The 21669-nt window shown below is 37.1% G+C and overlaps 1 protein-coding gene across 5 annotated transcripts in view; it reads right to left on the bottom strand.

Annotated features, from left to right (window-relative positions):
* Positions 1-19686: 19686 nt before the first annotated feature.
* Positions 19687-21669, bottom strand: part of LOC139135984 (organic cation transporter protein-like) — a 37629-nt gene continuing 35646 nt past the window's right edge. For 4 of the 5 annotated variants that reach the window (XM_070703794.1, XM_070703795.1, XM_070703796.1 and 1 more), the window contains one exon: positions 19687-21652. In XM_070703794.1, the coding sequence (XP_070559895.1) occupies positions 21610-21652 (43 nt within the window). In that variant the 3' untranslated portion in view covers positions 19687-21609. The remainder of the gene's footprint in view (positions 21653-21669) is intronic. The other variant, XR_011553071.1, reaches the window with a different exon arrangement.

Genomic DNA, 21669 nt, shown 5'->3' with positions numbered 1-21669 from the left:
TCCACAACTGACTAAATAAATTAAGAGTCATTAGTATAAATGAATATGATTCAATAATTAATAGAAGAGAATTAGTCAAATGAATATAAAGGTTTGAATTAGCACAGATCCTTTAGCTAGGAACGTCGATAGGAAAGACACAGTTCAACTCAATCCATGATAACCTGCATATAGCGATTATCAGGAATTGATTATAATAAGGAAATTTGTTAACAAGTAATGTATTATTCAGCACTTAAAAAAGTATAAAGAATACCAAATATCTGATTAAGTACCTTCAACTTTGCCATTTTTCAGATACATCAGCAAATTTCCATTCAAATGGGAATGTTTGCAAAAATACTGTTTTGGCGGAAAATAGGGATAATTTTTATATCGTGGCATAAATTCAAGAAACGTACTTCATTTATGTAAATTTCTCTTTCCTAAAATTTTCCTGGTCACCGATAAATGAAAGTTCGAGTATGAAGTTCATTCATCGAACAGAGCTTAAACTTCTAAAGCAATAAATGCAGTTCGATTCTTTGTCGACCTTAGCCAATCCGTTACCATTAAGCACTTGCAATTGTTTAAGAGAAGAAATTAACGACCTATTTTTACTTTCACTGTCGTTACTTTTAATTATTTTCTTTCTTTCTACAAATCGACTTTTTAAACCACATAAAGCAATTAAGACAGAAAGGAAGCACAATAGATTCTCCTTCTCTGAGTTGAAATGAGGAACGTTGATAGGTAATTGAATCTCGTGAAATAAAAAGAGCATGGTGACTTTGTAAAGCAATTCAATATTCATTGACCGATGGAAAGTAATTAGAGGTAAAATGAACGTCAACGCGAATTCAATTGAGTCGTTCAACCTTGTCTTCCAGCTACTGCATGAATCGGTGGGATATATACGTTGATATTTGTTACCCGAGCGAACTCGGCCTTGAAGCGCGAAACACGAAGGCCAGAATAAGACCGACAAGCTCAATTCTACTATGATTATGTATATTTATCACTCTCAACAACTTGAATATTGAGTTAGTATAGTATACACTAATAAGAAACACGTTTTTGTCAGAAGAGTCACCGTATGAATTTCATCGACTCTTTACGCAGTCTGTTGCGTTCACAAAAACGGTTAGGGAGGGGGGGCTGGAAACCATTTTATGTCATCGAATTGTTGTAATGTTTGTAATAATTTAAGAAAATCTAGAACCATTTTGTTACATTTCATGACTTTTATCTTGAAAAAATCTAAACGTGTGATTTGTCGTAAAAAACCAAACAAGCCTAGTACATGTAACAGGGCAGAATATGCAAATGTTGATGATTTTTGCGATATTTTCACGCAATATATCAACTACAGTTTCTTGCTGTCTCCCTACAGCATGCTCAAACAAAAAATATTAATATTCAGTTTTTTGACAAAGCCTGTATATATAAAAATGTATTAGGTGATAATTTAATTAGAGTCCAGACTGACAGTCACTTGTCAGTGATACAAAAGCATGGTACACATACACAGGCTGTGATGGCAAGCTACATACAGGACACTTCAACATGTTGTAGGGGGAAGAACAAGAACCCAGTTGTATAAACTGAACAAAAATATTGTCAAAATTATCAAAGTTAACTGCCTACGGGCAGTGCCACTATCAGATACTGCCCTGCTACTGTAGTGTCACTGTTACTGCATACCTGAGCAGTGACAGAGATAACTCTGACTCTGATGTACACGGTAGTTGAAGAAGAGTTTGGGTCACATGACGCTCATGACAGTGAAACATATAGGCCACAGAGCAACATATGGAAGATCAAGAGACGTGGAAAGTTATCGCGAATTTTCGAATGCTGGCATATGAGAATAATCAAATATTAAAGAAAAAAGATGGGGTCACCATGCTTGATTTTCTAAATTTTCAAATTCTTTTCATAATATAATACAAAAGTAAAACTTTGGACAGAAAAGACTAAATGAAAAAATATTATTTTTATCTGAAAAAATAAGATTTCAATCGCGATTCCTCCATTCCCCTAATCGTTATTAGTCAACGCAGCCTTAATACTCTATCAGTAAACGTTCAATTATGAGGTGTCGCTGAAGACTTTTCAAATTCAAAAGGAAGCAAGTGTGAAATTAAATGAGGAGGTTTTGTGGAAGCACCGTATGTGTTACTCACCCAGTCTCATAAAGGAAACTGAACGCATACAGTAACTGTTTCTCGGTTCATCAACTAACAACCAGTCTGGAGAACTATATTGTGTTCGTAATAGTAACTCACACGCGCTGTTCACTCCTATGAGCACACCATTTTGATCGACTGACACGCCGAGAGTAGCTGCATTATTATCAACCATCCTCCAGATGCCTTGTATACCTGGACGGCTCCATGGTCTAAAGCTTATACCAAGCCCAAGAATACCCCCAGTTGGCAATGGTGATATAGATAAAACGCAACAGCTGTTTTCAATGGGATCACTCCAGATACCCGCTGCTGCCGGGCGTGTCCTCAATAAAGAGTATAGGTCAATTCCGACAAGCGTACCATCTGGCATAACAGTGACATCTGTAACGCAGCAGCTATTGGGAATCGGTCCGACCCATGGTGTGTCATCATTTGTTCTTTGCAGGAGTTCGTTGTCAGGGCTCACACCAATTATCGTTCCATTTACAAGATTGGTCACTGTTAAAACACAACAGCTCTGTGGCAGTGGTCCAAACCAGTTACCTTGGAGGCCGTATCGCCGGTACAGTTGAAAGTCATTTCCAACCCCATACATTGGTGTTGATGTCACTGTGTGAAGATCGCAGAGACACTTCATGTTATACTCATGCGGGCTTCAATTGAAGTTTAGAATGAATGGTTATATAGGTAAACAGAAATTCAATGCGTAAATCTTTTGCAATGAATTAAAGAACGTTAGTAAATTTTCGATACAGTTCGTATCAATATTTCATCTTTATGAAGCGAACATCTGATGATAAACCATCTGTCCCTAACGTTTAAGCTATAAAAATTCGAACGTAAACATAGGCAATGATTGGACAGCTAGGTTTACGTGGTTTTCAGACAATCTCCTACAACACTAAAGCAAATGTTATTTTTTTCCAGTGAAAAATCTTGTTTTTGCATGCACCCTTCGTAATTGTTTTTGATTGTAATGACGATGCCACCGCTGATGATGATGATGATGATGGCAGCTCGATTTTCAAAATTCGGAACACTGTGAGTGATACCACGATCTAATGACAGCGACAGTAAGTGATAAAGCACGATTTTAAACAGAACGATTTCAGGAAAAACGGATTACTTTCAAGTGATTTAAAATAACTTTGTCTGCTTACCCATGTCTTACACCATAGAACAAATGAATGTCAGTCAAGTATACATTTAGAATTCAAAGTCATCTTTTTCAAAATGTTCAAAACTATGCATAGGACAAAGCAGGTGATTTTTGAGAAATGTGTCATTTTCGTTTAGGTGAAAGGCAAACGGCAAAATGCACAATTTAGGGAATAATGAGCGAAGGGTAACTGCCACATTTATTAGTGAGCAAGAACCCCAAAAATTGATGAGTTAGAAGTCGAAGACATTATATTGCCTTTCGTTTCACTCGACGTTTATAATCGATACCTGACCATTTATTCCCATTTAAGGGTGCAAGACAACCAATTGACCTTTTTAATTTAACAATTTTCTTGTGATTAATAAGCTCAGAATCCCCGTAAATCGTGCATTTTCTGAAAGCCCAGATAACCGTAAACATTTTGGTTACCATAGTGTCACAATTAATTACATAGCTATCACGTGAAAGGTAATTTGCATAAGCTTTCAAAAATCTGTTTTCCCCATGTTTTGTCTCAATACTTCAAGATATCTAACTCAAATTTGCTGGAATGCAAGCTGTAACGACGCTCTTTCAAAGTGTGTCTCAGATTTTTTCATATCTTGCTTAGTTTTCTTTTGGAGCACAATTTTAAAGAAATCAACTGGGGTTAAATTCACCGCTCTGGAAGCTTTTCTGGCACAAATAATTGTTTTAGAAGGTTTAAAATATCCTGAGACACATTTGGAAGATCCTTAGGACAGCTTGCACGCACACAAATTTTTGCCACATATCTTAATAAATCATCGTGCATGTGTTAATACTTGAAAAATATCTCATTAAGAAGGTATAGTTTATTTTTGGATTAGGTGTTTGAGACATTTGTTTATGACTTACAAATTGAGTTTATGAAAAACAGCATCATTTACAGATATTCGCAATCTACCTCCGTTTCGGTACGAAAACAGAGCATTACTTTTATTTCGACAGTTATGTCTGAAAGTATAAAATTCACTGTCGTGGATTTATGTTTTTGTTGACATCTTTCTAACACTTTCCATAGATCGTATGAAACGAAAATAATGCAACAGGATTCTTCTTGAAATGAAGCCTATCAAGAAAAAGGCTAGACAAGTGTTCGCAATTTGCAGATATATATGAGCGAAAGCAATGATATTGACATTATTCTCAGGTTTGTCTTTACCCGCATTCGCCATGGACACCGCATTGACTGTACGGCATTCACTTGAATGTCGTCTCAGCTTGTCAGCAAAGATACTTGGCATCATTTCCAGTTTGCAATTTTTTCGTTCTATACATTGCTTGCTATATGAAAAGGTGGCAATGCTGCTGTTCACGCAAAGACGTATTAGCATTATGCACAAAGGCTCACATAGCATTTGATAAGCTTGGTCGGCATAGGCCCCTTCATCAACTTATGCAGAAGTAGAAGTATTGTTATCTGCTATGTAATTGTTTGTGTTGTGGGTAACCGAAATTATACATGAAATGCAAAGATAATAAGTACCGTGAGACACGTATGTAGAAATACATTACACATTTTAAGTTTATGCAGCACACATCGCGTTATGACAAAATCCGGCCTTCAAAAACATAAGCTGATTAAAAGTAAAACATGGTTACTGCGCTTCTAAGCAGATTTCAGAAACGTTCCTTTAAAATGGACTTTCATATAGGAAGAAACAGGTGGGCTACTAACAAAGTAATGAAGACGCATGACAGCATATTCCACGAATGCGATCGGAAAAAGTTTCTGAGTCAACATTTCTCAGGCGTTCTTTACAAAGAAGAAAATAATTTGCCACTTAAACTCGAAATCTAGCAGTTTACATCACTTTTCGAAACATACACTTTTCGAAATGCATATTTATAACGAGACGATTGTGAATTTAAAAAATACTTATATTACAATAACATTTATGTTTCCCGCATTTCTACATGCAAGTCAACAGGATTAGCTAACGCTGCATTGCCCATAGACAGTCACCTACCTCACACTAGGCACTGCCACTGTGTGAATTTAATAAATTTTAAATAAAATTGCTCAGCGTGGACTTGAGAGTATTCCCATTTCCGTTGCTTAAAATTATTTATATTAATAGAGCGCAGCAAAATTACAATGATTGTGACTTACCCGGAATCATACAAAGTGCATATTTGCAAGCATAAATAGTCATAACGAAGATGACTAATTCTCTGGTTGTTCCATCCAAAGCGATCATTTTCGTCCGACGTCTACGGCACGACCGACAACAAGAAATGACATCTGATACATCTTTCTTAGCGTGGAGTAATTCAGAACAACTTGTGGCGTCTTTAACCTCTTTAACCCCGCCAACCATAGAATAGCTTAAATTATTAAAAGGAATGAAAAGGTTCATGAAATTAGCATATTCTTCTCACCCATGTGGGATTTCAGTTAATTAACGTATCATTTGTTATAAGAACATCTAGCTTAGCTTGCCATCTACGTACATAAATATTTGCACACACATATAATGCAGTTCTGCTAAGGATCGGTTCTGATGCTGTAGACCCGGGTCAGACTCCTTATACAAGCATAATTCAATCAGCCAATAGACAATAGAAAATGAAAAATACCTCTCCAAGCTACAGTATGGCGTGAGGGGCTGTGGATAATTAAAACATGCGCATGGTAAACGAAACTAAGTACGTTTAGCCTCATCCCCACTCCCATTCCCCTAAACGAAAGTTTGGAAGTGCGAAAATCCAATCAAGCCTCATTCTGTATCTACATACCAACAATCGGTAATTATGTCGCTATGAATTCACGCATATGCTACCCCCTTCCCTTTCATACACCCTCTAAAATCAATCTTTGTTCAGCACCGACTCAACAATGCCGCAACCAATGGAATGAGATGACTTGAAAGAGAGTATCAAACAGTATTATTACGTTATGTTACTCTTTCGCTGAACCACATGTATGTCAAAAGAATGCGGGTGTAGTGCTGGTCTCGCACTGACCTGGTACACGCTAAACAATATAGCGCGATATTTTGCGATAATAAAAATGTGTAGTGAGATGTTGCAATATAAAAACATGTAGTGCGATTTTTGCCCACGTTAATTTAAATACAGACACCATCCTAAACACAGAAACTGCGTTTACCATACGCGTCTTTTAATAATATCTACGGCCCCTAAAGTGGTAATTAAGCGATTGTGTTGACCGATGGAAATTGTGTAATCCATTCACGGTAACTATTGCACAGATTACACAATTATGCGAAGAAAATATATTACAACTTATTATATAACAGCAAACAGCACTTTGCATAGACAGGACGTCTTTGATCCCATTTCAACAATGAATGTACAATGCGAAACGCTTTAACTTCTAAAAGGTCAGAAGACCTACTCTTTGTATACAATGAATAATATATTTTAATTGATAGATTTTGATTAGAACAATGGCAAATTTCTATTTTCACTCGACAAAAATAGGCCGTGTTTGTTTTCAAATATTGTAATAAGTAAACGAAGGTACCGATCATGGCGCAAACCTTCCTAGACTATTATTAGCTAGATATAATGACAATTGTACTAAAGTCAAGCAAACATAATCATACAATCATGCATTTTTAAACAGACAGTGTTTTCAGATGACTGTATCGAAATAAAGGCTCATAATCTTGTTGCCGCAACAGAAAATACCACAGAAACAGAAGAAATAGTTCGTCATTTGTTTAGACGAAGTTTTGTTTTAAGTGTTGGATTTCTTGACAATGCTGGGCATATGTTACGAATAAAACTACTCAATGGCCAGAATATGCGGATGTGTCTCTTGGCACACTTTGGAATACTGCTCTGCATTAAGATATTGAAATATTCTTCTTGAACGTAGCACATATAGTCATTTGCAAGGTTTGCTGCACTGTGGAAGAGAGATAGCTTTTTCTATGCCTTATGTACTCTAGAGAGCGACTTCCAATCCGTTTTAGTTAAGTATGGCTTATTTCATACATAGACTAAGTTATCCCTTTAGTATGACATCACACTATTGGTATACGACTGCGATGAAATCATCATCAGCATGTGTTGGATACGGAACCCAGACTACTTCCAACATGAACAAACAAAATCAGCTGTTCGGAGCTCATTTTCAAAATCCGTAAGTGCAGAAGTGGGAGGGTAATGAAACATATGAATATGTGGTGGATTGCAATATCTTCGTAAAATACAAACACCGTCGATACCAGAACTTTTAGGAATATGTTTTTTCCGTTTAAATTTGAGAGCATTCATTCAATGTTTTTTTTCATTAACATCTAAGTGACGCTGCTCTGACATTTTGTGTTGTCAGGGCAGCCTGTTGATCAATTTCCACCAACAGCATTACAAGAGTCTTCGATGAGACAAGACATATTGCTATGCAGCAACTGGTGTTTCTCATGCAACATTGGCGGTTTGAAGGTTAAAAAAACACGATCAACGTTGTCAGAGCATCTAGTCAACGAGCCAAGCAGAGGAAACTCTGAACGTTGTCGTTTCTGACACCAGCGATCAGCTTCTCCGGACTTCAGACGTAGCAGGAAAAGTGCAATTTTATTCTCTAATAGCGACGATAGTTTGCACGATTTTTAGTGAATTTGAAAATTAAAGTTATCGCATTGTGCATGCATTTTATGCATCATGTTTCCTTTAGCTCTACATTGTTATTGAACTTCCGAGGACACTCGTACGGCATTTTAATTAGAGACGAAGACCATTTTTCATTATAGACAAACTCTTTCATATTCGCTAAGTATTAAAGTCAACATTGATAATCTCGTAAAAAATAAAGTTGATAATTTGAAATTTAATACAAATTTCGCAAAGTGATGTTCTTTGAATGACGTTCTAATATCGACAAAAATGGACACCCCTTCTTGGTTGAATGTTCACTCACATTGGTTTTATAGTACGTGTTAAAATTCCTCCTCTTACGTATTTCCGTCTGATTCGCACAGAAAATCCTCACCGAGAGTTTCTATAATCCATAAGAGCAGCTACGGCGTAATCGAAGTTAACCACGACATGAGTATGAACAGCTGAGCGCTGTCATGTCACGAGAGCTTTGTGCGCATGAATTCTTGGAATTCCTTTCAAAAAGTCCCCATCGTTCTCCCCCGGATTAAGTTTTAAATATCAAACCAGAAAGACTGAGTCAATACATGTGACAAATATATAACCGTACGTATTCATGCGTCGCTGCGTCGCAGACGAGTGATTCTCCGTCAATCGTCCTTGGCGCAGCCACACTCGGTCGGAATACTGGGGGGAGGCGAATTATACCGTTTGCAAGGGGGGGGAGGCGAATTATACCGTTTGTAAATTTCAGTCAAAACCCGCTATCTGACAGTACCAAGAACGCCTCGAAAGTCTAAGACAAACTTTTGCTCAAAGTTTTCTCAGGGAATCCTTCAATGGTTCTCTTTCAAAACCAGGAATAAAATCAGGGGCACCGTGCAAAGTTTAGTACTAAAGAAACACGTTACCATAGATTTACCGAAATTTGAAATTAACAATGGCCACCATCGCTATGTTAACTCTATGATGAAAAATAAAATTGTCGATTTACAGAAAATTAAGACGGTGAAAGTTTTCTTTTCTCCAAAGGTTTCAAAATGAACCCCCACAAGTGGTAGATCAGAAAAGAATTGGAAAAGTTTAAGAGTCGGAATATCTACACCCGAGGTGCATTCTACCTCAAGAGAGCGACCATTTCCTACTATGACATACATATTGATTTATGGGCAGACGCAACATAACTGACTCTTACTGACTCTTTCAAAAAGACCCGATATTTCTCCCTTGTTTGCTTTCTCTATCTGTGATCTTGTGTTGTATATTTTCTCCGTCTAATGGTCGTCTTAGACAAAGTTTGCGTCTAAATACATCTATGTACGCGACCAATAATTCACGATTGAGATCTTATACAGTGCATAATATTCGGCTCATTGTTTTCAGCGATGTTAAGGATGGCGAAGGGGAGGATATGGGCAAGAAATTCAAAGAGTATAAGACTGACCCGGAACTGTTTTCAGTTGAAGTCGATGTGGTTTAAAGTATTCGCTTCACATATAGCTGGCACTGAAAATTCGATAAGCGATCAATAATTTAGCGTGCGGTGTTGAAGTTAATAAAATGATGATGATCAACATAGTTCGTTTACTCACTGTATTTGACCGTCTGAAAATACTGCAAAGGTCAACTTACGTTAACGACTCTAATTAACAATTGTAGATTTCATTTCTGGAAGATAAAGTCGCTTTCATACGGTATAATTCCATTCAAAAGACCAATAGCGCATATCAACGTGGTAATAAGGAGGTTGGTGAAAATAAAGTCTTCTCAAAGTTATTCTTACAAGTATCATCAGCATTTGTCCTCAAAATTGACGGCAAAAGGGTAACTCATAAAAAACAAGGCAGCGAAGGGTAGCGAAAGATAGCGCGACTGCAAAATGGTAGCTTACAGCAAACACGGCAGAGAAGGATAGCAGACAATTTTCCCACCGAAAATATTTACAAAATGGTAGCTCACGGAGAAAAAAAGTTGCCGCGGGTAGCGGAAGGTAGCGGGCATTTTGTTCTCAAAACTTTGACTGTAAAATGGTAATGCATACAAAACGAGGTAGCGAAAGGTATAGGAAGGTAGCCGACAATTTTTTTTCTCAAAAAATGATTACAAAATGATAGCGTACAGAAAACAAGGTAGTTAAGAGTAGCGGAAGGTAGCGAACATTTTGTTTGCTCAAAAATTGACTGCAAAATAATAGCGCATAGAAATCAAGGTAACGAAAAATAATGGAGGGTAGCGGACATGTTGTTGTTGGTGGTGGTGGTCCTTTATTTCTCCTTCATTGACAAGAGTTACATCAACAAAATCTTTTTACAGCTGGAGAATAATTATAATATTGATAAATAGTGGTAATTGGCACTTGGAACTAAGTACCTGGTAGCTCTATGCTGGACAAGATTGAAATAGTTCCAGAGCAGCGTGAAGAAGAATTTCTCTTTCACTCAATAGGAAAAAGCGAATAATATCAGTGTTACCAAGCATAACTAAAACAAGGTCTTTGTCAGGAAAATTAAATAAATGGACTGTAAACTCTACACTGGCGTTGTCAGTGAGTTTTGACCTAAAGTAGTTCCTGTGGATTGCCGTCAAGGAACAAGTAGTGGTAATATGCACTAATGTGTTTTCATCACACTTTTGGCAAGGTACAGGTGCAGTTTCAATAATGACTCTAGTATTTGTAACACAATATCTTTGTACTTATAAAACGTTTTAACAAAAACATATAACGGAAATGGTGCAAGTTTGACGTCAATAGCATGAAATAATGCAAGTTCTTGTCTCTTTTCAAGCCTTGCTCTCCAAAGGTTATTTTCTCTCCGGTAAACAGCTTCCTTTATAATAGATTTCCATATCTCTTTAAATGGAAAGAAGCCGGAAATGTAGAATTCATCTAAAAAACAAAACAAATCGTATTTTAGAACATTCTTACAATATCGGGTATAAAACCCTCTTGTTTTTGAACTGCAGAAATTTTGAATTCACAAAGTCGAATTAAGAAACCTTTCTTGCATACTAGGTTACTATTCAGTCAACAAAGAGTGCCAAAGAGTCTTAATTTGCATAAATCTAAATATGCTTCAATGGAATATAAACCAAGCGTGCTTAGAGCAGTGTCTGACGGAGTTCTCGTGGGCAAACCTGGTATCAAAACTTAGCTTCATAACGTTGACATCTTTCAAGCATGAGAAGTTCTGTGTCGGAGATGGTCCAAAGTTCACAGGTATGGAAAACTGCCGGGATACGTATCCTTTTCCAAACATCTGCGCTTAAAATAGGGTTGAGACCGTTCGGGCTGATACTCTAGCTACGAAGAGAGTTGATGATGACTCTAGCTTGTTTACAGGCAGTAAAAGTTATCTCCATGGAATTCAAGAGCTGGTCAATTTCATGCCAACGATTGTAATTGAGTCCCTTTAGTTGACTGCTGTATTGTTCAGGAGTATAAGGTTGAATGGGTTGGCCTAGATTTGTGCTCAACGATCGTTTTTCCGAAAACAATTAAGCTACATTTGCGTGTGGAAAGTTTTAGTCTTTATAGTGAGCAGAATTCACTGACATCGTGTCTGCATGTTTTTGATAGACAAGGTAGGTGCAAGAATTAATATGTAATCTGCTAGTGCGGGCGCACCAGCAAACGATGATCCAACAAAGCAGCCAATATCATTAGATTCTAGTTCATTAAATAAATCGTTAAAATAAACAAGGAAGAGCGCTGTAGAAAGTATATCTCCTTGTCTGATTGCCTGAAATATTGGAAAATCTTTCGAAGTGTATCTGCCGATGGCGATTCGGCAATTTTGGCAGTGGAACATCGTGCGTAGGAATCTCCATTCCACCAAATTGTGTCAAAGGCTTTTTGTATATCTAAACTGCACATGAAGACTTTATTACGAGGTTCAATGTGATAGTTGATAGTCTCTTGGATGCCGAAAGCTGTTGTGACGTTGCTCTTCCCTGGTTGATATCCCGCTTGGAGCGGATGTGGAATGTGATTACTGGATAGCCATGGTTGTAGGCGTCGAAAAATACACAGTTCGAAGAGTTTTTGTAATTTTTTATTTATTTATACTTTTGATGAGCGTCCGAGTTACTCAAATGAGTAATTTTCATCGGGGCTCGATAATTAACAAGTCACAAAACTGGTAAGAATGAATAAATAAGATTATAGCGGAATGTTCTTTGTTATATATTCTTTCAGAAGCATCTTTAAATTTCCAATAGTCGAAGCTAATCTAATATCATTTGGCAGTGAATTCCATAATTGAGTTGCACGATAATGAAAACTCCGTTGTCCAATATTTAAAGCAGATTTCGGAATGTAACAATCCTGTAGAGAAACCGAGCGCGTTTGATAATAATGGACATTACTCTGAAATACAAATAAATTCGACAGATAATGTGGAGCACTGCCGGTCATACACCTGAAAGTTAACATTGCCATAAAGTATACAATTCTTTGTCTAACAGACATGACATTTAACGAAGAAAACAAACTGACTGAAGGGTAATCATTAGGCAATTCAAACAGAATACGTAACGCTCTCTTTTGTAATATGAAAATTTTGTCAAGATTTTTTGCTGTGGTATTTCCCCATACAACACAACAATAGTCAATAGTGCTCTGAATTAATCCATTATACAAAACAAGACGATGGTTCATCGGAATAAAAGGACGTAATCTTAACAAAAGACTTATTCTCTTACTAATAGTCTTACAAAGAAATTCTATATGGTCGTTCCATGATAAGCATTCATCAATAGTTACTCCTAATATTTTTCCGTGATTGCTACGAGAAATTTCAGTTTCATTAATACAAATAGACAACGATTTGTTTGACTCTTTTAAACAATTCAACTTGTGAGAAGTCGTTACCAGAAGATACTTTGTTTTGTTGATATTAATGCGCATTGAATTTGCCGTAATCCAATTGGAAATTGGCAAAACTGAATTATTCATTTTTTCAATAACATTATCAATAGATTTTCCACTTGCCAGTAAATTTTGATCATCTGCATACATGTGTAAAGTTGAAGTATCGGCACATAATGATGAATCATTGATAAAAAGCAAAAATATCACCGGACCTAGGATTGACCCTTGTGGGACGCCAGCTGTAACATTATGTTTCTCTGATGAACAACCTAGATAACTGACTAATTGCTGGCGATTAGAAAAGTAAGACGTAAACCAGGCAACAACAGTTTCTGCTAAACCATAACAAGACAGTTTCTGTAATAAAATGTTGTGGTTGATAAGGTCAAAAGCCTTAGATAAATCAAGTAAAAGAAGACTGTTCATATACCCCTTGTCCATATTCTGCAAGATTTCATCCGTGAGACGTATTAACGCCGTTTGACAGGAAAAGTTTTTCATAAAACCAGACTGTGTGTCAATTAGCAAGTTTGTATGTATCAAATAATTATAAAGGTGATTATGTACATGTCTCTCAAGGATTTTTGAAAGGGCCGGTAAAACTGAAATCGGCCGGTAATTTAACATGTTACTGACATTACCTCCACCTTTGTATAAAGGAACAACTCTCGCACACTTGAAAACGTTAGGAAAGACAGAAAACCGCAAGCTCAAATTGTACAGGTGAGTGAGAATATCAGAAATTACAGGAGCACCAACTTTTAACAATTTAAAGTTAAAATTATCCACACCAGTTGATTTCGCTTTTAATAAATAAGAAAAAACAAAACTCTTTTTGATAAGTGGAATTTTAAATCTTGGAATATTAGTCAACTTATCTTTGACAAAAGTCATAAGTTGTTCAAAGTTAACAGGAATTGACGGGTTATCAGAACTACCAATGCCAGTAAAATGCTGATTGAAAGCATTTGCAATATCAATATTACTTTTAAGAAAAACATCACCACATGTAAAAGTGGGACTGCGTGACACATTAGGATTCATTACACTATCATGAATACGCCATATTGTCGCAGGGTTCGACTGTTTCTCTGTAAGAGTATTCGTAAGATACAATTTCTTGGCACGCATTATGAGATGCACAACTCTATTTCTTTCATGCCTGTAATCATTCCAAAAATCCACAGATGAGTTTACTCTCGCACGTTTTAGAGACAAATCACGCTTCTTTATCGCGTTTAAAATGTCAACAGAAAACCACTTTGGTTGTCTAAAACGCTTTACCCGTCGTTCAATGATAGGACAGTGTAAATCACAGACACGATTAAAAATAGAAATCCACACTTCAAATGCAGCATTAACATCATTTATGTCATTGAGTAAGTACCACGGGGCAGTTCTCAAATCGGAGAGAAAATCCGACTCAACAAAATTTTTAAAAGATCTACTTGACAGAAATGCGGGAACCTGACTTGACACTACAAGCATTCGATTTACGGCTCGTAAGAATGGGGAAATTATCAGATAGACCTATCTCCCTGATGCTAGAATTGAAAAAGTTTTCAGGGTTGGTGACATAGACGTGATCAAGACAGGATTTTGAAGACGGTCGAGTAATACCATCAATTATCTGTGTCATTTCAAGCATTACAAGAGACTGGTAAATGAAGTGCTTTACACCATGATCAGAAAGAATATCAATATTTACATCACCACAAATAATCATTTCTTTAGCTTAAAGGAAGGCATTTTCTACATTATTTACAATAGCAACATCTGTATCATGGTTTTTGTTAGGTGGTCGGTAAATGGAAGAAAACAAAAGACTTCGAGTGTGAGGCGGTTAATTTCTAACTACAAAATTTCAAGGTCATCATGTTCAAGGTCTCGTCTCCTATCATTAGATAGGCTAGACCTGATATAAGTGAGAAGGCCACCGTCAAATCTCTGTAATCTATCTTTTCTCTCTAAAGGAAATCATCCATGAAAAATTCAGAACTTAAATTACATTCCGTCAAAAATGTTTCAACGAGACACAATATATCAACAGATGTAAGGACCGAATCGTAGTTTGACAGTACTAAATACCTGAGTTGGTCAGTTTTGTTAGAAATATGCTGAATATTCCAAGAGCAAATGTTCAGAGCACCTTTCTTCGTTTTACTTGGGCGTTGTGGTTCATTTCTATTTATACGTGGTGATCCTTGGCTGGCTTGATCTTCTTTGCCTATAGAAGCTAACCGAATCGCGCATTACATGAGCTCTGTTTATGTCCTAATTTTCCACAGGTCCAACACTTGATTACAGCTCCATGTCGGTACACTCGTTGAACGTGACCTTCTTCGCCGCATAAGTAACATTTAACTCTGTAATTACTTCTGGGGAAGTCTGAGGTACGTTGTCGACCTCTATAGGCGTTGTTTTGATCGCTGGAATTTCCATAGTTTCGTGAGATGAGTCGAGCATTGTATGGGTAGCGGCCTAGTACATCATTACGCCTTACCCGTCCATTGAAAGGTCTCGGACCGTTGTCGCCGGACTCGCGAGTTCGTTGATCACTGTAGTACGGGCGAGAAGGCTTACAATTGGTTATCTTTCGTCGCGTCACAAAGAGAGAGGTGAGATCGCCATTCCGTAACAATAGATCGACGCCAGCATAGGACAGCTGAATGCCATCTCTAAGAAAGAGTGACGATACTATTGCGTTCTTTCGATATCGGAAGGAGGAGTCGTTGTCAATAAAACAACATCGCTCATGTTCACATAGACGTGATAACAGGTGGTTGACTTCTTCGACTAGTGACTGGATTGCTAGATCATCAGCTCTCGGACAGATACTAAAAATAGTCACTTTACCATGCGCAATCTATTTGGCTTCCTTTATAAGCAATTTGTAGTCCGCCAAAATAGAATCAGAGTGTTCTTCATGCTACAGTCGTTTGTTCCGACCTCAATGATTATTTCCATAGAGTTTACGAGTCCGGCATAGTTATTACGCAAATACATACGCAATTCCTCTATTGTACACCCTGGTAAACAGACTGTCTTAGAATTTGCATTAGCTTCGTCAATGTCTCTGATGATGGAGTCTCCAATAAGAAGTGTGTGCATTTGTGGAGGAGAATGTAGAGCTGCTGGTAGGATGGTACTTGACACAGCATGTGATCGCGGGCGTTAATTCATAGGAGTGTGACGCTGATTACTTCGGCCATCTGTATTTGTAGATGAGGCCGCCTAAGATTGGTAACCTGTTCCATTCACACTTGTCGACAGAGGTGTGACATTCTTTTCACTTTGCACTCGCACTTTTTCTTTAAGAAACATATATTCATCCTGCAGTTGTTTACATTTATTCATCAAGGTTTCATTTTCATTGATTTTGTCAGACAGCTGCGCGCATAAACTGGTATTCGATGTTTGCAGGGATCGGAGTTCTTGTCTAACCGCCTCAAGTTCAGAAACGATTTTGCAGTTTTGAGATCGTAGATTGGTTACATCATCGCGTATCTTCAGAATATTTTGCGGAAGTGCACGACAAATAAAACATGGCCAAAAGAATCTGTGAGTTTCTTCTTCGTCAATGCCAAGGCAATCGATGTGAAACCACTGGCAACAAAAACTGCAACATATCATCTCACCACTATCGGATCGACCATATTTACAATTTGCAACGCAATACTTTGTGTCTTTTGATTCCTCGTCTCTAGATTTCACGAACGAGTTTACATTTGTTGACTGCTTTTTCTTCTTTTTCTTTTTCTTTTTGTTTGTCATTACAGTCTCGGATTCGGACAAAGAAATATCCAAAGTATCGGCAGTGTTATTAGAGTCAAATGGAGACATACCGGCTAAGCCACTTGTCGAAGGCAATTTACTCGATATAAACTTTATAGGCGTTGTAACAAGTTTAGTGAGAAGAGACGGTTCGTCGGGTTCAATGGGTGTGGTCGTCTCGGTAGCTCTCGCTCTTCTGTCCAATGCGCGATTGTTCAATGCGTTGCCGATGCAATGACAGGTGGACTTACACTCTATAACCATTCTATATAGGAGAGTGCCCTTTTTTGTCCAGAAGACGTACATGTTCCTTTTAGACTACCTAACCTGGTGAGCGTGAATAACAGGACAAAATGGCAAAAAATCATGCTAGCGACCTTATAATATTTCTTTCAGACGTTATTATGAATCAAACCAACCGAAATTATATTTTTGCACTGAAAAATCGACATTTATTTTAATTTTTAAAGATCAGTAGAGAATAATTAACAATTGTAGCTCTGACATAATATCAGTAAGCTAGAGGGTCAAATCTCAGGTCTAACAAAATTCACCTTTTTTCGTCACTTTCAGCTGTTTAGTAAGAAAATTTGCGCGGTGACCTCAACTTTTTTTGCTCCTAAATCAGAGAACACTCTCTGTTCGATAGATATTGCTGTACTTTTTAACATTTTGAAAATTATTTTGTGCATTTATATGAAGTTTATATTTTTAAAAAAGACTAATTTTACAATTAAATGATAAATTTAGGGTCTAATATTTAATTTTTAAGACAAGACATCACAAATTTTAGTTGATTGTCCTAATGCAGGTGTCCTGGCAATGCAAAAATGTGGTATGCACACTGGGATCTGTTAATCGTTTGCGATAAAATAAAGATTCTGCTGGTAAGTGCAAATTTCGCAAAATGGGAGATTTAGTGGTTTTCTGTCAATTTTGGCATGTGTTTTTTCAAAAATTTTGCATGGGTACCCCATATTTTTTTCATATCTTTGCAATAAACACATAAAGATTATTTAAGAAAAGTCAACTTCAAGAATGTCCCAACAATTTTTGGAATGGTAGCGTACCTCCTTAACGGCGTCTTCGCCGAGATCTGGTCGAAGTTCTTTCAGTTCTTTCTCCATCCTGTGCACATATGGCCACTTCGAGAAAGATTTTAGCTTAGTGACGGGAAGATTGTCGATAATGCTGAGATATTTCTGTTTAATGAACGTTTCTGGAGCAAATGCCGAAGTCTGTTTCTTCATTGTCATATGAGTGAAGTTCACAAAGTTCATGAAGTTTATGTAAATTGTCTCACCTAGAATGACGCCATCTTGAGTATTAGAAACACTCTAGGGTCCAAGTTTTCTAATTCACATCAATCACCTCCAGAAAGAGTCAAAAGTCAGTAAACCATAAACTAGATTTACCGCAGATAGGCATACAATCATATTCTGTCCACCATGGAACTCGATGAGAGGTAGAAGAGCAGATGAAAGCGAAAAAAGCGGAGCTCATTACAGACACTGTATCACATTCTGAGTCATGCGCGGTATGATGGCAGTACAGTTGTTAATATTGAATTTGTCTTTGTAACCACTTTTAAATACTGCACGTACTAGGTATGCTGATTTAAAGGCATGTGGAGAATATAGAAATAACGGACGACGCGCTGACCATTAACGTTTATTCATGGGCAAGGGCGAGAGGAAAGCCGAAAATTAATGGGCGAGGCTTGCCGAACCTGTTAATACGGCTTTCCTCTCGCCCGCGCCCATAAATAAACGTTAATGGTCAGTGCGGAGTCTGTTATTTCAATTATATTATCACCGAACCCCCCAAAATCGTCAAAATTTACGAAAATTTTCCGTGCGAACGACTTCGGGGCTCGAGAACTTGTCAGTAAGTAGTGCGCGCTGCAAAAATTTTGCAAATCCGGATTTGTTTTGAAAAGAGTGTCTAAACTTAGCCCACAAGTGTTCCATTTTATTTTTGATTGATTATATGATCTTTGAACAAATCACAAATTTCGTTTTAGCCGTAAAGTTATTATGTTTACGATATTATTCATATTCACGGGCATGTAAACAAACCACTACTGTGTATTTGTGAGCAGTCACGTGGTTCAGCTCGATCAATTAAAATGCGATGGACAGGGCATGGTAATATAATACTCCACATCAACCATTGCATTAAATAAATGCAATAAATAAAGTGTTTTCCCAAAAAGATGACTGAAAAATGGTAACATATGCAAAACAAGGTAGCTAAGGAGAGGAAGGTAGCTGACAACATATGTTCCCTTCAAAAAGAAATCAAATTCGATAACTTAAAGAAAACAAGACAAAAGTGTTTATCAATTATCTGCTATTATGTAGAACTACGTCTATTGCAGTATCCAAATACTTTTGTTTCATCGAGACAACTTGTTAGGCTTCAAAAGTGTATATTGTTGGAAACCAACTCCCTTCTGATTATTTCTGTCACGTGCCTTGTCACGTGCCTTAATCTTGTATTTTGTGTATCAAACTACATTATTGAATAGCATTAATACGAATGACTTCAAAATTGTCCATGTCACTATAAAAATGTCTCTTTACTGGCAATTAATAGTTTTGAAAAACTCTGGCCCTGAACCTTGTTAGTTCTGTCCCAATCCCTTATCTGTCCAAATCTTATGCAACTTGAAGTATTAAATAGCAAAAAGAACCACGACTTCAAAACCGTCCCTCTGTAGTGAAGGTATAAATTTGAAAAACACTAGCCCACCCTTGTTGATTCTGCACCATACCCCAATCGTAAATTTGTATATCAAACTTACAGTACTACATAGCAGCACTTAATGTGACTTCAAAATTGTCCATATGACCACAAATGTTTCCCTTAATTTTAGGGTAGGTATCTGTTCAAAAACACTTTTCCTCTCCTAAGACTTATCCTTGTATTCTTTTTATCAAATGTGAAGAATTAAATAACAGCAACAAGTATGACTTTAAAATGTGCATGTCTTCAACAGCATCTTCTTATTGAATGGGTTAATTTTTGAAAAAAACTACCTGTGGCGGAGTACTAGTCCAGTTACTTTTGTATCCGCTAATTGCAAACCACTCCTAGAAATAACCACCCTCAGTTGCTTTGGTTTAGCACAGGTTTATTCACGAAGCTGTGAAAACTCGGTAAATAAAGAGATTAAAATACAAGGTCATTCATTTTCTATGCCGGAGAGTCGAGGTAAATCAAGTTCAAAGTAAACGGAGGAAAAGAACTAAATTCTACTAAAATATCTAGGCACTGCATTCAAAATGGTCTTCTAAATATTTCGAAAGTCATAAAGGGAAATCAACTTACATCGTTGCGCCTATAGTAGTACTTTTGGCTGGATTGTTTGTCAGATCTACGTGTCATGTCTACTTGCTTTAAGATGGAGGAGAAAATGTGTCTGCGTAGGTGTAATTTAATCTTTAACCTTTTAATTGTTTTACCAGGACGTTTCTTGACCTCTGTGTCAGAGGGTCTTAAGAAAGATAGAGGGCAATCTTCTGAATATCTAGTTATTGAAGGGTCAATCCAACACACTAGCCGTCCCCTTTGGTAATTCTGTTTGTATCCCTTATCTTTCATTTTTAATGCAAACGTTAATTATTGAATATAAGCAATCATTATGGCTTCCTTATTTTGATGTAGTTGTATTTTTTGAAATAAACACTAGCCCTCTCCTTTGATAATTATGTCTCGGGTCCTAATATCCATTTCCAGTATTACAAAGCATCCATCGATATGACTTCAAAATGTGCATATTTTCAACAGCATCTCTTTAAAGGGAAGGTATATTTTTTAAAAACACTAGCTCTTCTCTTCCCTTCCTTAATTCTGTTCCAATCCTTTATCTTTTGTTTTATATATGACTTGAAGAATTTAATGGCAGCGACGAGTATTACTTCAAAATTGTGCGGGTCTTCAACAACATCTCTCTTTACGGTGGGCATAAGAACGAAGGCCCTCCCTTTTTAATTCGATTCCATGCCCTAATCTAGCGTCTCTATACCCAACTTGAAGTATTAAATAACAGCAATCGGTATGACTTCAAAAAATCGATATGATTTCAACTGTGTCCGTTATTTTTAGGATAGGTATTTTTTTTTGAAAAACACAAGCCCCTTAATCATTATGTTTAGAGTCCTGGTCTTCTGTTTTTTTTCTGTCCAACTTAACTCCTATCTTACTACACTTTAAACAACGGAACATGTTTGGGGTCTGGAAAACGACGGTGTAAAATTTGCGCAATAATGGAAAAGGAAACTTAAGGACAGGTTGACTTTTCCCATTTCATATTACAGATTCATTCGAATATCCCCAGGATTTCACACTTGATCCCATGGTTACTGTGGCAAGCTTGGATGTGTTGGATCATGGAGGTACTGTCATGGTTGGGTGCATACACAGGTGTGAGTTAATCCATACACTCTCTAAAAAGCAATATCAATGCCGTTGACCTCTGTTCATGAAGTTTATCCATATAAACTGTTGCTTAGATGCAAGTATTTGCAATGCAGTGTTGTTTAATTATGTGTAAATAACTAAAAAAGATGTATGTTGTTTATTCACATAGGCTGTCAACCACTAGGCAGAGATGAAACTCAATTCGTCATACTAGCGTAAATATAGAAGTAAACCCCTCCGAGTATTGGTGTTTGAACATCGTAGACACACTTAGCATGTACCGGATACAGTATTTTTTGATTTTTCATAATATTTGACATTATCTTGCCTAGGCAGTACCCTCCATAATTGACTCCTGTTTTGTTGGGTGCTAGACATCAGGCTCGTTACAGTATGGCATCAACATAAACAAAGCACACCGTTCAAGTTGATTATTCGATCTATATCGCAAAATACTAACCTTTGTTGAACCGAAGACTTTCAAATGCAGCGAAATTTACATATTATTCAATGAATGTTTGATAAGCAGCTTGGATTTACTATGGCGGAACAAAACTTATAACCGTTTCAGATGCAAGGTTACATTTCAAAGAACTATCCCCGGATAAGAATTCAAGTCAACGTCTGGGCAACGTTTTCTGTCTTCGGCAGCGTTGCTTCCTGCAAGAATAAAAGAG

This window comes from Ptychodera flava, chromosome 6 (assembly GCF_041260155.1).
Source record: "Ptychodera flava strain L36383 chromosome 6, AS_Pfla_20210202, whole genome shotgun sequence".
Classification (NCBI taxonomy): domain Eukaryota; kingdom Metazoa; phylum Hemichordata; class Enteropneusta; family Ptychoderidae; genus Ptychodera; species Ptychodera flava.
This window is presented reverse-complemented; position numbering and strand designations above follow the sequence as displayed.